The sequence below is a fragment of the Sturnira hondurensis genome, unplaced genomic scaffold (assembly GCF_014824575.4).
Source record: "Sturnira hondurensis isolate 20B ecotype Veracruz unplaced genomic scaffold, ASM1482457v3 Scaffold0003693, whole genome shotgun sequence".
NCBI lineage: Eukaryota > Metazoa > Chordata > Mammalia > Chiroptera > Phyllostomidae > Sturnira > Sturnira hondurensis.
The window spans coordinates 4,720,936-4,737,938 of record NW_028076324.1 but is presented as its reverse complement, the minus strand read 5'-3'; the positions used below and the strand labels follow the sequence as shown (position 1 = coordinate 4,737,938).

General features: G+C 42.4%; 1 protein-coding gene across 1 annotated transcript in view; it reads left to right on the top strand.

Moving 5' to 3' along the window:
* The first annotated feature begins 1,846 nt into the window (after positions 1–1,846).
* MSRA (methionine sulfoxide reductase A) overlaps positions 1,847–17,003 on the top strand; it is a 336,906-nt gene continuing 321,749 nt past the window's right edge. The window contains exon 1 of the mRNA XM_037042191.1: positions 1,847–2,226. Within this exon, the coding sequence (XP_036898086.1) occupies positions 2,091–2,226 (136 nt within the window). The 5' untranslated portion in view covers positions 1,847–2,090. The remainder of the gene's footprint in view (positions 2,227–17,003) is intronic.

Here is a 17,003-nt window from a genome sequence, read left to right as displayed (position 1 = left end):
TACGGAAGAAAAGACACGGGCCTGCTCAGTGCAGAACCACTTCTTTCTGGACTGTTACATAAGAGAGAAATACACTACGAGTTTGTTTAAAGTGCTGTACTTTGGGTCTTTGTTATACCAAAGACAGTGTTTAGTCTGCTTCCTAAAGAACATACATTGTTGGAATTTGTTGGAAAACTACACCATGATCACAAAAATGAAAAATCAAAGCAGTGTATGCCCATCAGGGAAAAAGAAGGCCCTCTCTATGTGAATGAAGCTCAGAAGGACCAGAAGAGCTTGGAGAAAAGAAGTTCCAGCGGTGAAAATGGTATCACTGAAGGCAGAAATATTTAATTTTCTCCTCAAAAAGTAAACAAAACTCAATGTAACTTTTCTTACAACTATTCTAGTAAGTGAAAAAACTATTGTTTTGTGAAAAAAACCTTTGAAATAAATTAAGGTAGTTTGCTTTAAAAATGTTTATTTTTTGTCACAATAAAAGTAGCAGCCATTGGAATGCCTGAGAACACGATGGCAATGTAGAACATTTTAAAACAGAGGTTTACAAAAGTGAAAATCAGTAGACCATTACCCTGAACAACAACAAAACTGCAACATTGTTTTACTTTTTCTAGTCTTTCTTCAGTGGGTGTGCAAATGGAGGCATATGCATTTTTATACATATACTACATGGCACAGACGTACAACCTGAGTCCTGCTGTGCTTTCTCACTTAATGCTACACAAGTACTTCCTGACATGGAAAATGCTTCAGTTTTTAGTTGCTGAGTATTTCTAACATATTTAATTTCATACAACCAACCACTAAACCAGAAAAAGCAAATTGATATGTATCAAAAGGCAGTTATTAAAAAAATCAACCGACAGAGTATTTTCTTTAACAAAGGAATGCTCTTACTTTTTCAAATGCTTAGCAGTAACCAGGCCTTCACAAGCAGAGAAGGAATACCTTAGAGAGTGTTTTCAGTAAAGGCCTGTAGAACCTATTTTGTATAATCTCACAGTAAAAGCAAATAAATCAAATGTAAAATGGAGGCAAAATTGCCCAGAGGAAATGTAAATTACAAAATAAACACTTTTAAGTTTAATGCCACAAGTCTGGCTATATTCTACATTATAATAGGGCTAATCCTTCTGTCCCCCTTATATTACAGTCCAGACCACACTAAAATCAAGAGGTAAATGAACCCATTGGGTGGGGGAAGAGGGTGGGTCAAAGCCTTCTCATTTCCTTCCCTCATGTAGCTCTGCCCATTTTGGCAGAACATTTGTGTAAAACCAAAATTTCACACATGGAACACCAAAGTCACCCACCTGGCTCCATCCACCATATTTTTGTGGTTGAAATTTTGTCGCAGAACAAATGTTACCTTCCATGATTTGAGAAACAAGAATGCTCCTTCAGCGCCATCACATTCACCTGATCTCTTAGTGGTGGCATTCGTGCCTTGCTCCTCTATTTGCCCTCTTGTAAAATGGGCTCGGTATACTATTACTTATACACGTGTGTGTACACACACACACACACACACACACACATTATATTGAGTGATCTTACCCATTTTTGAAAACTGGGCTTAGTTTTCATTTTGGATTCATCTTTTCGGTAATTAATCATAATGGCAGCAATGGAAATACACATACATCCTAGTTAGCTGTCTGTAAGGTAGGCTGTTTTGTATCTTACTGGGAATACCAAACAATTGCTAAGGAGGTCGTGAAATGAGAATGGACGTAAAAATCAAAGGCTAGGCTTTTTTTTTTTTTTTTTTTTTGGCCCCTAACGCTTTACGTACTCCGTAACGCCATTAATACTCTTGTTCTCAGCTTGGGAACTTAGCACTGTATCCCGGCCAGACAAAGTCCCTGGTATCTCCCAGGATCAGGCAACCCTCAGGGAGCGGACACGCCCTCAGGTACTGCGCGTGTGGCTTGCGCCTTAGGTAACCTCGATTCCGGGGCGGCAGCGGCTCAGTACAACCGTGTCCCCGCTGGGTGCCAGCAGTCCAGTGCTCGTAGAGCCCGCAGCTGCGGATCGGCTCTTGACCGCGCGGTCCCGCTGGAGACCCCTTGGCCAGAGGCTCGCCCATGCTCTCAGCCACCAGAAGCGCTCGCCAGCTCCTCCACCTCCTTTCTCCTGTCCCGAGAATGGGGGATTCCGCTTCTAAGATCGTCAGCCCTGAAGACGCCCTGCCGGGCAGGAAGGAACCGATCCATGTGGCGGGTAAGGGCAAGTTCAGAGGGCGCGGTAGTCACTGCTGCGCATGCGTGCCAGGGCCAATCGGCGGGTCTGCTAGCACAGAGGAAAGCTGGGGACCGGCTTCCCCGAGATTTAGACTGGTGTGTGCGCAGGCGCTGTGAGAGGCGCTGGTGACGGGGGTGGCGAGAGGTGTCCTTCATTCCTAAAAACCACGAAACTCTTTGACTGAGTCTAGCATGTTCTTGTAACACCCAGAGTGCAAATTTTCAGCGGCTCCAAACTCTGGGCAGGAAAAGCGCTGATCTGGTTTCTGCCCTTTGAGCGTGCGCGCCCGCAGTGTGGGGGTTTGCTGCGTCCTCTCCTTTCTCATTTGCTCCGGCCACCGGGTCCCGACCACTTGCAGCAATGGTGCGGTGTTGTGTGGTCCCTGGAACCAATGTAAAGATACAGAGTGATGAAAACTGCAGTTTTGAAATTGTATGTCAGTCCGGTGTTCGTTGAAGGCATTATCCATAGGCTTCCATTATATTCCAGGACTGCTCTGTTCCCCCCAGTTAGTAGGAGCTGCCACTGGCCCAGTGATCCCGGGTATGCCCTTATGTGTCAGTCCTGTTTTAGAGCTGGGCTTCCCAAACTGTAAAATAATTTTCCAATCTCATACCAGTACTTTTGGAAAACACACTAAAGGCGAAATGCTAGAAAAGGGATTACTTGCTTGGATGCCAAGTAATGTTAAACTACCCAAACTTTTCAAAAGCTTAACTTTCCATTTCTGTCGTAGACTTCTTGCAGTTTGCAGACAGCACAGGTCCACCAAACCCAGGACCGCAGTTTAAGTCGGATTACCTTTGGCACGGTGTTTCTCAAAGTGTGTCCATCAGTTTGTTTTTTAAAAAGCCCTTCAGGCGATTTTAATGCATTCGTTGTTTATAAACCACTGTTTTAGAGCTTGGAGAATTAAGCGATGATTACTTTTTTACAAACAATTGCCAAGATCCTGCATTTGAAAATTTCCAGGAATTCTTATGTTTTTCTTTTCCTTGAAGAAATATTGAGTATTTATAGGAAGGAGGAGGTCATCATGAGGGTCTGCATGATCATATACACTACTCAGATGAGACTGAGGTTTTTGGATTTGGTGCAGTTTGGAAAGTGATTGTGTGACCCGTATGTATTCACCTGCACTAGCAGTTCTGTTTCCTGGGCCTGTGATCCCTTCACCTCATTGCTGGCCCTAAAACTTTGTTTTATTTTTAACTCAGATACAGAAAATGAGTTTTGAAAAGAAGAATCCAGATTACCTTTAAGTATCTCTATACTATTTAACTGAATTATCTAAACTTTATTTATCTTAAAAATAAATTCTCTTTACAAAGCAGGGTACATAAATGTATATTAATGGCAATGCTTTCTCAGTGTTGAACTTCCCCGGCTTGTACTGAACTTCCTTTTTACATACTACAATCTTTGATATGTCCTCTTAGACAAACAACCCAAAAACTCTTCCATCAGATTTTCAAACTGGTTCAAGATCAAGATTGACCAAAATTTAGTTCTGTTTTAACCCAAACAGAACCAGTATATAGACGACACTTTTGGTAAAAGGTAGACTAACATGACAGAAACCAAACAAAAATTTCTTTTTCATATCCACTTAATAACTGCGAAATCTCAGGACCTTGTTCTATTCCAGGCTCCTCTCTCTTTTCGTATAGCCACGTGTACATTGCTCTGTATTTGGACCCGTAAACTGCTTTTTTGTGTGTGTGTGTATAGGGCCAAACCTACAATGCAATTGTCCTTATTGTGCGGCTGTTGTAACTACCCCCCGGACACCAATATTCAAATTTGAGATGGTGGTCTATCTAGTCTCCACTCCTGCTACTACTCTTGCCTTGGTGAGTTGCTGAAAGTTCTCATTGGCCCCAGAAATGGGCAGTGTTACCTCTTTGGCTGGTTTTGGTGATTGTAAGATAAGAGCTTCTGAACTTATTATTGTTTTGAAAGTCAATTTAATCTTTATTCAGCCTCCAGTATGTGTAACAGCTATTCACTTCTCTATATTTCCTCTACGTCTTTTGTTATTTGCATCCTGACTCTCTGAAAAGTTCTGTGACAAAATCATCACCTTTTGGTTTTAGAAGACAAGGCCTGTCTTCTAAACCCAAGTCTTTTGTGCCTTTGGCTCAGCCTACTATGAGGTGTCCACTATTAGCAAATACTTTTGGTGCGAAGAGTTATCATCGAAGCTTGAACCCTACCTTTTTTGGTATGGTTAAGAAAACTTACAGCCTTTTATAAACTGTGGCCTACTGAAGTAGAAAACACTACTGAAAGATGCAAAAAAGCCTTGAACAAATGGCAGGGTATACCAGGTTCTTGGATAGAAGACTGAAGAGGAAACATACATATCAGTTCTCCCTAAATGTATTTGTAAAGTTAATGTGGTTTCAATAAAAGTACTATGATATTTTATTTTATTTTTTAAAGATTTTATTTATTTAATTTTAGAGAGGGAAGGGATGGAGAAAGAGAGGGAGAAGAACACTGGTGTGTGGTTGCCTCTCACCTATCCCCCACTGGGGACCTCGCCTGCAACCCAGGCACGTGCCCTGACTGGGAATTGAACCAGTGACCCTTTGGTTCACAGGTTGGCACTCAATCCACTGAGCCACACCATCCAGGGGGAAATACTACTGATATTTTAATTTTGTTCTTAAACCGGATATACTAATTTAAAATTCGTATGGAAAAATAAACAGGAATAGTCATGGTAATTGTAAAAGGAGAGCAGAGAGGGGTATCTCACCCTACCAAACAGCGTGGTAGTGGTCCATGAATGGATAGGTCAATGCAGCAGAATGGACAGATCAGAAAATCTTAAGTACATATGGGAATGTAGCCTATGATAAAGGTGATGTCTTAAATCAGTGGGGAAAAGATGGAATATTCATTAAATGGGTGTGGGACAACTGGGTAGCCATATGGGGGAAAAGTTGGATTTTTACTTTACATCTTAAAATAAGATAAGTCCTGAAAAAATATATGATGATAACAGTTCAGGCTTATTAAATGCTTACTATACCAGGCACTGTAGTAATTACTTTATATGAGTTATTGATATATTTAATCTTTGTAATAACCTGACAAAGTAGTAATTATTATTATTCCTAATTTGTAGATGTGAAAACTGAGGACCATAGAGGTTAGGTGACTTATCCAAGGTCATAGAGCTAATAAGTGATAGACTTAGGACATGAATTTAGGCACTTTGTCTCCAGGGTTTGTGGTGTTAACTACCATACCATTTTTTCCCATTTAGTTAGATGTAAAAGATGAAACAATTTAAGTATGAGGAAGGGAACATTTCTTTGTAATCTTGGTGAGAGGAAAGTCTTTCTAACCATGACTTGAAGATCAGAAGACTTAAAAGACTGATAAATTAGATCATATCAAAATAAGAATTTTCTACAGGCAAAATTACCCTAAGCGAATTCAAAAGACCAACTGGGGCTTATATTTACAACTCATATCTTAGGTGAAGACTAGTCTCCCTAACATACAGGAAGGTCCTAGATGGTGATAAGAAAACAACCAACATCCATTAGAAAAATAGGCAAAGGTGATGAACAGGCAGTTTCCAAAAAGGGAAGTGCAGCCGGCTCTTAAACGTATAAAAAGATACTTGACTTCACTATGAGGAGAATGGAAATGCCATTTTTCATTTTTCAGGCTGGCAAAAATCCAGAACTCTGATGATACCCTCTGTTGCCTCAGAAGAAAGATACTCTTGTACAGTACTGGTGAGCGTGGAAAACTGGTTCAACTCTTGGGGAAGGCAATTTGGCAATATCTATCAAAAATTTAATTGCATATACCTTTTGACCCAGGAATGCAATTTCTGGGAATTTATCCTACAGATCCACTTGCACACGTGCCAGGTGATAACAGTACCAGGTTATTCACTGCAGCTTCGTTTGCAATAGCCAAAGACTGGAAACAATCCAAATTGCCCATCAGTGGGGGCTAGTTAAATAAATCACGTTTTGTCCTCACGATAAAATATGCAGCTGTAAGAAAGAACATGTAAAATCTATATGAATGGGTATGGAGAGATTGCCAAGATACAGTGTTAAGTGAAAAAAGCAAGGTCAGAAAAGTGTTATATAGCATGCTAGTTTTTGTGTGAGCAGAGAGGAAGGTGCTAAGATATATGCACAAAGAAACTTTGAAAGGATGGCTAAGAAACTAGTAGCTGGAGAGGAATCTATACAGCCAGCTGAGGGTGGGTGGGAGACTTTTTACTCCTTTTTAAAAATAACTTTTGATTCTTGTAATATGACTGCTTTATTGAATTAAATAACTCCACTTTGGAGATGATCTCTCTCTGTTGTTTTTAGTCAAATTGACCAACCTTTGATCATCTTTTGTCAGCTTTACTTCAAGTTCTTTTTTTTAAAAATGTTGCTCTTTTACTTGTCAAGTGGGTTTTTTTTCCTGCCTCAATTTGCTTTTGTAATCAAAATCTACATTTTGGCATGATTTAAAAATCTAAATTTAGAGGGTGAAACTGGAATAAGTTAATCCAAGTCATTTTACATTTCATAAATATTCATTTTCATTGAAGCAGCAATTGTGGTGGCATCATTTATACAAAGAAAAGATCTTTGGGGACAAATTCCTTCCACTATTATGTAGAAGGCATTATGTGTGTTTCTTTTATTTCCAGTGATGTACATAGACTTTTAAAAGAAAATGAAAGAAAACAATTTTCCGAAAAATTTTCCCTAGTGTGTGATTAATTTTTAAGTTGTAGCACACAGAACTGTTACTTCTTCTCCCTGCAGCCTATCTAAAGGTCTTTGTTTTGCCTGTGTTTCAGAACCCTCAGAGTTTCCCCCAAGTCCCTGGAGTAAGGGCATTCCTTACCTCCCGTGATCTAACCCTTACTTCCCAGCCTGTCTTTCCGTTGTGCCCCTGCAGAACCTCATCTTTAGGCTAACATTGGTTTCAGTATTTTGCTTCTGGAATTGCTTATGCGATTCCACTTTGGACTTCACACTCCAGTCTTTTATTTACTCATTCAATAAATGACTATTGAATGCCTGCTTAGGTAAAATATTGTGCTTTCCATATACACTTTCTTAAAACTTACCCTGTTAGAATCCCATTTCTCCAATAAACCCATCCCTTTTCTCTCTGACCTAAGTGATCCATTTCTTTTCCCCTGAGCAAACAATTATGTACTGTTTTACGAATCCTTCTGTTGGGCCTCTCATTGTTACTTAGATGTTTTGTTGCTACCCAACTGATTAAAGTTATGCTTTATCTCTCCAGAAAGATGGCTCTCCAGAGGAGGTGAAGGAAGGGGCTGGGCTGTGTTTGATACTTATTTTACCTTCTGGTCTGTGGCACTTCATAAAGGGTGCTGCCTGCCTCAGGCACTCAGTAGGGTTGGTGGATGTCAGGCAGCATATGGTTGATGTCTGACAGCTAGGACCCAAACTGGTGGTCTGTTTGTGTGGCCACTGTGTAGCCAATGGAGCTGTGTACAGAGGAGCCGACGTGGGTGACCTTAGGCCCATGGGGTATGTACTCTTAATTGTTTTTTCACTGGTGGTGATGGATTTGTGCTGATTTCAGACATTCCTCTGAATCACCCTTATGACCAATGGTCAACTTTTCTACTGGCCAGGATGAGTGATATGGAGCTGCTCATCTGTAAAGTTCTGAGCAGGGACTTGTTAAGAATCTGCAACAGCGGTGGGGAAAGGGGTGTTACGCTGTCAGCACAATCCATGTAGGGCCTTGGCCTGCTTCCCCCAGGTCAAGGATCACAGTGTGCCCCTGCCTCAGGTAGGGGAGGTGAGGACAGCTGAGGTGAGGAATGGGAGGTTGGTTGGGTGAGGAGTCAGCAGCCTGTGTCATGAGCCCCCAGAGAGCCCCCAGCACCCTTGAGGCCCTCAGCAAGGACCACAGTGGAGGCCGGTTTGGGAAGCTTGATCCAGCCCCTTTGAAGGCCCCAACCATCACCGTGCTGCCTTGGCAGATGGCCAGGCTCCTTCCCATGCCACAGAAGCTGCCTGGCCCTGCCATCCCGTGCCAACCAAAATCATTGAACGCTGGTGGTGTATGAAGGAATGAATTCTGCAAAAGATGGTTTTGAGGTGTCAATGTGTGATGAATGGACATTGTGGATCTTTTAAAAAAGATTTTATTTATTTACTTAGAGAGAGGGGAGGGGAAGGAGAAAGAGAGGGAGAGAAACATCAATGTGTGGTTGCCTCTCACATGGTCTGCACTGGGGACCTGACCTGCAACCCAGGCATATGCCCTGACTGGGAATAGAACTGGCAACCCTTTGGTTCACAGCCTGAGCTCTATCCACTGAGCTACATCAGCAAGGGGCAATGTGGATCTTCTATATCCTATTCTTTCAGCTTTTTTTCCATCATAAGTTCCCAGTTTAGCCTAAGTGCCCATCAGTAAATGAATGGATCAAAAAATTGTGGTACATTTACATAATGGAATACTATGCTGCAGAAAGAAAGAACTCCTGCCCTTCAGAACAGCATGGATGGAACTGGAGAATAGTATGCTAAATGAAATAAGCCAGTCAGTGGAAGACAAATACCATATGATCTCACCTATAAGAAGAACCTAATGAACAAAAGCAAACTAATGAGCAAAATGGAACCAGAGATATGGAAACCTGGAACAGACTGACAGCAACCAGAGGGGAGGGGAGAGGGAGATAGTGGTGGAAAGAGGGAAGGGACTAGGCAAAGAACATGTAGGAATGACCTGTGGACCTGGACCACAGTGTGGGGATTGACTGTGAGAACAGGGGTTGGGCTAGGCGGAGGAGGGAAATTGGGGAAAAATGGGACAACTGTAACAGAATTATAACAAAAAACTTTTTAAAAATTGCTGAGATAAAAAAGAAAAATTTCATATCACAATATCTAATGTTTTATTCTTTGTGCCTGGAACACAGTAGGCTGACAATAAATATTTGTTAAATAACTCCAGCATCCTCTGTTGTGAGCTCTTTGAGAGGTGGTCCCCTCTGAACAGAACCATACATACTACCAAACACTTTCTATGTGTTGTGGCACACGATAGATAGTCAATGCGTGTTTGAAGGAGCAGTAGAACAGTGGATCGAAGAGGATAGGAGGGGGAGGGGGTGGGACCTCGGGGTTGCCATTGTTTGCTGGTTTCCACGTTACTGGTTTTTCCTATCATACTAGAAAACTGCATTAGTGCAAAAGAATTTCCGCAGCCAAATGGATGCCTGTGTAATAAGGAGTGGGTTGTATCTGAAGAATGGAGTGTCAGTCTGTCCGGTTGCGTGCTGGCAGTCTCTTTATCTGCCACTTCCTCTCCTTCCTGTGTTTCAGAGCATCGGCACAGGTGTGGCTGAAGAGGACTGAGCTTCTGCCACGCTGCCCAGAGCTTTGGTTGTGTCAGATTTCTAGTGGGCCAGGGGTTTGTCATCATATAGCCATTCAGTCATTTTAACTAGTGTCTATCTCCTTACCGCATTTTAAGCCAAGAGATGGTGAGAGGTTGGGGGCGTCTGACAGTGGCCTTATCTTTGGATAAGTGGGATTTTGGGGTTTGCTAGCATTCTCCCCTCCTTTGTCCTTACTGCGTTACTTTCTCTACCCTTCTTCTCGTGGCTGGCTTCTTCCCTTTCACTTTGTCTGTGGGTGGCTCCTGAAATCTGTATCTAACCTTGCAAAACTTCCACTTTTCTGTTACCAAATAGTACAGGACGTATATGTTCTGTTGTAACCCTAAACTCAGTTCTGAGACCAAAGTTACTATTTTCTCTTCAAAACATTAGATACGTATTTTAATCTGTCCATTCCTACTAGTGGCACTACTATTCTCTCAAGTCCCCCAAACCTTAGCTGCATCCATCTGTGATCCTTGACTCTGTATTTGATATGTTCCTCCCCCAATAGTCTTGATCATTTTTTGCCTTCTGTATCAGTCAGGATTCTCCCGAGGAACCGAACCAACAGGATGTATGTAGATACATAGGAAGAGGTTCTTTATGAGGGATTGGCACAAATGGTACCTCCCATTCCGTTCTATCACAGCCGAGGGAACGGTGGGAGCTCTGTGCGGTCTGTTCGATGACACTGTCCACCTGCAGCTGGAGACTCTGTGACGCACCGCTTACCTCCGAGTCCGGTCTCTGCTCCTGCCCCTGAGGCCGTCTCCAGCTCTTGGCTCCCTCCCCTCAGATGTGTGCTGTCTTCCTCACTGCTCATCTCAATCTTCTTGGGCCTCTGAAGTGTAAACTCAGTTCTTCCCCTCCCATGCTGCGTTCAGGGACTATTTCAGCTTAGATTGCTCTTGGAATTGGAGGTGGAGCCAGGGTTTGGGGGACCTGTTTCATGCTTTCATTCCACTGTGTCTCCTTAGGGAGGTGAGGGTTGAGTTGCATTAATACATTTGGAGCTCAGTGATTGCTGTCTTTCCCCTTTGTGTTTCCTGAACTCCTGGCCAGTTTGTCGTGCCCAGCTGGTATGGCCGGGGATCTTGGGTTGTAATGGCTAAGCAGCCTGGTCTTCCAGTAATTTCCTCCTGGAGGTCCTATTTGGACCAGATGGGAAATGTTCTTCCTATTTGGTGAGATACTTGACTGCTCTGACTCATGATGTTGTGAAAAGATAAAGTGAGGCGTATTAAAAAAATTAAGGTCTTAATAGAGCAAAACTTTATTAGACTCGGGCAGCATCAAGTCTAGCAGATAGAAAGGAGCTCTGAGAAACTGTACAAAGTGAGAGACTCTTGTACGCAGAAGGGAATGAGAATGAGGACGTTATGCTAGGAATACAGGCGGGTGGTTATCCCAAGGTTACTTCCCTCTAGGGGATAACAGGGGTTTGCTGGCAGGTGACCTAACTGTTGCTGACCAGGTGATTCCTGAGTGACTTGTTTAAGATTTCCCTTCTGGGAGAGCCAAAACTGTAACTAAGTGAAGTCTTGTTTTTTGTGATGTGGGAATTGACATAGGCGACTTCATTTGGGGCCTGTTATCCTGTGTGTGTGTGTGGCCGGGGAAAGGAGTTAGCAATGCCAAATGCTTGATTTTGTCTTGACCAGAGATAGTCCTGTCGTCCGGGTCAACGGGTACCTCTTCTGTAAACTGGATCTCTTACCAGAGGTTGGAGAAGGTTATTGCCCTGCACACGGAAGGACACAGTTCCTTACATTTCTGCGGGGCTTTTGTATCAGTTCACGTGAGCAAACCTGCAGCGTTTCTCAGCGTGGTGTGTTTCTGATCCACCTGCTTGTTGAGTAAGCGTATTAACTTTACAGTGTAATATAGCCAGGATTGGCAACAGTGAAAACTGGAAGAAAGGTAGAGTTACAATGTTCTTATGACTATATTATCATTATATAAAATTTAAAGACACTGAATATCTTTCCAGAACGTGTAAATAAATTCTTTTGAAGGTGTTGCTGTGGTAAGGTAGTAACATCAGTATAGAATTCTCCTCCATACCTTTTTCATATTTTACCTTTGATTTTAAAAAAATGTTTAAAAAATTATAAATTACCTACCTGTAGTTTACAGGTAGGTAATTTATAGTTTGCTTAGGTCAAATACACTATGAAAAACTAAAAACATTGGTCACATGAAGCCAAAAATAATTCTTTGGACAACTGAAAAAAATGGATATTTTAACAGATTTTACCCAAAAGGCAAGCGTCATGAAAATGAGAGGCTACAAGGGAATTCATAGCTTTCCAGCCGGAGAAAATGAAACCTCAGGTAAAAACCCCTGAATGTGCTGTAGTTAGCAGGTAAAAAGGAAACCGTGTTAGAGTTTGCGGAATGGAGTAACCAGCTGTTGGACAGAGCCCCCGAGGAAACACCGTATTGCTGAAAACCTCCATTTCCTCGTCTCTTCTTAAGGACCAATTCATAAAAAGCTACGTCATCTAGCAGTAAGCCCTCGGCAGCAACTCCTGCAGGTCCCTGGAGTTCCCACCTAACACTTAGCATTCCTCGCACAGGAGATGTGTGCCCAGGCATGAAGAAGCGCCGCACAGAGCTGCTGCTCCTGGCGCTGAGGACCACAGCAGGCCCGAGACAGCCCACGCCAAGCGGTCTCGCCCTGACAACACGAGGCTGGTTGCTGGGGAACCGTGGAGCTCCAAGAGTAGGAACTGCACCCCACTGCCTCTGAATGTAAAGGGGGTTTGAGGAGCCACTTGCACATAACTTTTAGTTTAAGAAATTAATTTTTTCCTTCTTCAGGATTATGCTTATACTGTGAGGCCCTGTGGGTCTATTTTGATAAGCAGAATACAAGGGAATATTATTTTTCTGGTGTAAATTAGGAGTTGGATGAATATATGTTTGCTACAGTAGTTTTTGGGAAACATCCTGGATTTGAGGAATGTTACATACATTTAAATATGAATCTCCAGGGGAGACGAGATGTGAACCAGAGGATTTCATTTTGGTTCATAAAAAACCCACAATTATTTTTTTTTTTCAGAATAAAATGAAAGAGCTGAAGGCTAGGCTTCATTTTATGTATACATCTGCTTTGGAATAGCTGCTACAGTTTCCTGAAGTCTTTCTTTTAGGGTTTTTTTTTGGGGGGGGGGGCGCTAGACTTCCTCCTGTGTCTTAATATCATGAAATGGTTGTAAACTCTTAATCCTTCCACAGTTTCATCTTCAATTGCCCGAGACCTTGACCCTGAGTTGTTGGCTGCTACCCACTGCCAAAGAAAGAGTATGGGTGTGTGTAGATCTGGCGGACTTCTGAGGGCCCTTCCTGCTCTACTATGTCTGTGTTTCTGTCAGCAGTAGTGCGTCGGGTAATTGTTAGCCTTGTAACTACTGTTAACGCCTTACCTTGACCATAAACCTGGGCAAATTACTTGCGTTGCATTTACTTCATGGCCTGACCTTTCTTTCCTGCCTGGGTTCCCTGACTCTTACTGTAGTCTGAATTGCTGTTTTGAAGTGTTTACATGATGTCGAGGTATACTTTAGGGGTTTCTACAGGACCCAGAGGAGTGTTGCAATAAAAACTCCATAACTCTTTACACTGTAAAAATATAATATCATTATATTTTTTTTCTAAGGGAGTCTTTTTAAAGTATATTTTATAGTTGTCTCAATTTTTTTGTCCTTTGCCCCCTTCTGCCCGGTACCTCATTTCCTTCCACCAATCACACCCCCCCTTAGTTCATACTTATACGTTCTTTGACTTCTCCATTTCCTGTACTATTCTTAACATCCCCCTATCTATTTTGTACCTACCATTTATGCTTCTTAATCCCTGTACCGTTTCCCCCTTTTCCTCCTCCCCCCTCCCTGCTGATAACCCTCCATGTGATCTCCATTTCTGTGATTTGGTTCCTGTTCTAATTGTTCTTCTAAGGGAGTTTTAAAGTCTTTAGCTTTGACACGTTTGTTGCTTTGGCTGAAGATGAGAAGCTGGGTAAATGGTGGACTGAGTCCTTAGTTAGGAAATAAGTGAATATGCTCCTCTGAACATCGAAAGGTAAACCATTGTGGCTTTGTGCTCATTGGTCATTAATAGGTAGAGATACTAAGTGCTGCATCTCTACATACGCATTTTGTTCTAGCTTGCCCCATCTGCTCTCTTTAGAACATGCCTTTGCTGATAAAATTTCTTTTTCTTTTCTTTGCCAAGCCTCCTTTTACTCAGTTACATCTCTGTGATGTCTTCTCTTACTCCTCAACCCATTTTGACCCCCTCTCCTATAAATCTATAGCATTTCTTCACTACTCATTTGGCATGCAAGCATATTGTTCGAAGATGTTTGTATTGTTGTCTTATTATTGTTTAAATTTGTAATAATGATTTGACTTTCATATGTGTATGTATTTTCTCTACAACTGCATTTTAAGTTTAGTGAGGGTTTATTTATTTACTTGTATCTCCCATGCCTGTATGTGTTTATGTTCTACAATAATTATTAGTTAAATGAATGAAAGAATATTGAGCTTATACTCTGTATAATATTATGTTTGGAAGTTGTCTGCTCAGTAAAATCCTCTTAGTGTGGTGCAGGTCAATAGGTATTAATATTAATGAATCTCGATAAGTGGATGCTGTGTTTTTAACTTACTTTCCAGCACAAACTCTGCATTTGTAGAAATTTGATTATGACTGCTTGTGCGAACCCAATGGCTGACTTTCCAAATAGTTATTAGAGGAGATCTGAGCTCTTAGCTGCTGTATTACAGTTTGTGTTTAATATTTATGGAAGTCTTTCTACAAATATGTAAAATTATCAGTGAGTGAAGGAAATGGCTCCCAATGTGACAGAAGAAAATAACTTAAAAAGAGCTGCAGTTATCTGTAGTTTCACCAAGGTTGTGTTTACATAAAAAGACATTGTGTATGTTCCAAAATCAAGAGATGATTTTTTGATTTAACAAATTCCACCAAAAACTGTTGTAGGGTTATCAGTACCAGCATAACTACTACAGAGATAACACAGCATCCTGGTCTCTGGACTTATCGAGTTTGTGGCATTCCTTTAGGATCGTTTATGTTTTTCTCCCGAGGGTACCACTGTCCTCCCTTGACTTAATAAGGAGATACGGAAACTCATTTGTGCTGTGATGTATGATGCTGGGAAATGGATGCCTGTTTATTATCTCTCTCTGCAGGACCTTTCATGACCACAGGTAGATGTTTGCCACCTCAGTATGAATAAGCAGCATTCAGAATTGTACTCTCTGGTGAGGGACGAGTTGGTTTGGTGGAAAGCAGAGGCATTTCATGTCTGGACAGTGACTCTCAACTTCACTTCCTATGCTTACCAGCTGCGTGACCTTGAGCAAATGTGCCTGAGTTTTCTCGTTTGTAAAACGGAAACAGTGGCAGCTGCCTCAAATGGATGTTCATTCTGAGAACAGCTGAGATAATGGAGAGAGAGCCTGGAGGGATACCCAGCTCCTGGCAGACATGCAGGATGTTTCTTTTGCAGTGGGACGTGTCCAGTGGGGACATTTAGGGAACGGCTTATTGCTGTGTGTTGCCTAAATTTTTCCACTTTTATTTTTAATTTTTTTAAGGTTTTGGAATGCTACCAACCAGGTTTCATCAAGAACTGTAGCATAGGAAATTAAATGTACAAAATAGTATTTTTAAAATTGAGAACTGATTTACATATGGAAAATTGAGGTGCTATTGCCCAATAAGAATATCATAGGTGGGTTTTTTTTCCTTAGGAGAAGTGAGTGGAATGAAGATGTCTCTGCAGTTTTGAAACTTCCTTTTTGTTCCTCCCCAACCCCTTCTCTCTTCCCCCTCCCCCCCTCCCCCGTCTTCCTCCTGCTTCCTTCTTTCCCTCCTCTTCTCAGCCAACTTAATATCAAGTGTAATAAGCCACGTTGGAGACAAGAATGGAAGCAGATATTTGAGAGATGCTGTGTATGGGCAGTTTGTGGGCATGCTCACATGCAGACCTGGGACTTGTGTGACAGAGATGGTGGGCGCGGTGGGCTCGCCCAGATTTTCTGCCTGGCACCCTTGCCTGGGATCTGCTTCCGCCCCCCTCACTTGGCTCCTGCAAGAGGCAGACCTTCTCCTGTGACAGCCCCCCGGCTCTACAGATTACTTGGGGTGGGATCTGACCCTTCTGGGTCAAGTGTCCCTCCCAGGGCTTGGTGCCTGTACTCCAGAGAGGGGATGTAAATGTACGGTTCTAGAGCGGACAGGATGCGTGGTTGCTCTGGAGTTGCCCCTTCTCTGGAGAAGGCCCTTTTTTGCTGGGAGAGGAGGAAGCTCCACACTTAAGGAGGCAGAGGCGGTGGGTAGTCCTGGCTGCCTTCAGGTCCTCGCTGTTTGCTCTTGAGATCTAAGCACCTTCTTGCCCTTCCTACAGTTTCAGTTTCATTGTTCGTTTCTTTGGAACGCTTAACACAAAAATCAGGTTCTCCATCTCGCTGTTTCTCTCTCACCTCTCCCCCACTCCTACCCTCCTCCTCTCCCTCCCTTCCAGTTCAAGTTGGATGTTGTCACTTGTAACCAAAGGTACCTGCCTTCCTTACCCTTAAATCTGGATTTGGCTTTATAGAAAATAAACAAGATTCACCAATTTCAAGCCAGTGGTCTCTAGTTAGTTTTACACGAGAACCACATTTAGAAGGCTGTGATAGATAGGGCTGCAGGCATGCTCACTAGACATTTATACTGTTCCCATTTTCTGCTGCCACTGGTGGAGATTCCTACCTGCTTGCATCCATGACAGTGCCCTGGAGGCTGCCGGTTTGCTTCTTCATGGCTTTGCCCTTGAGTGTTTTCCTCCAAGTGCATGATACTTACACATTTAAGTTGCAAGAACCAGGCGAGTGGTCCAACCTGGCTCAGCAATATGATCCAGTACTTATTTTTTCCCTCCGAGAAAAACAAAGCTCTCTATTAAACTAGTATCACCAATTATAGCATTCCACACTAGAAAGGATAACATTGACAGATATGCAAGCTTTGTTGTTAAACTCAGGCTATTATGTCAAGGTAAACTTTTACTAGACTTCTCTGTTTGGCATTTCAGAAGTTAATAATCACAAGGTTCATGGCCTATGTAGCAGCTTCCATAACCCACTTAATGCTTTCCCCCTACGTCCAGTCTTGCTATGCTCAGAAAAACCGAGGGGAAAAGCCACTGTGGACTTGTGGAATGACCACTGAGGGTGGCTTTGCAAGTTTTGGGCTTTGGCCGTGCTACTGATTCGCTGTGCAACGTTGTGCCATTCACTTACCTTCTCTGGCTGTCCAC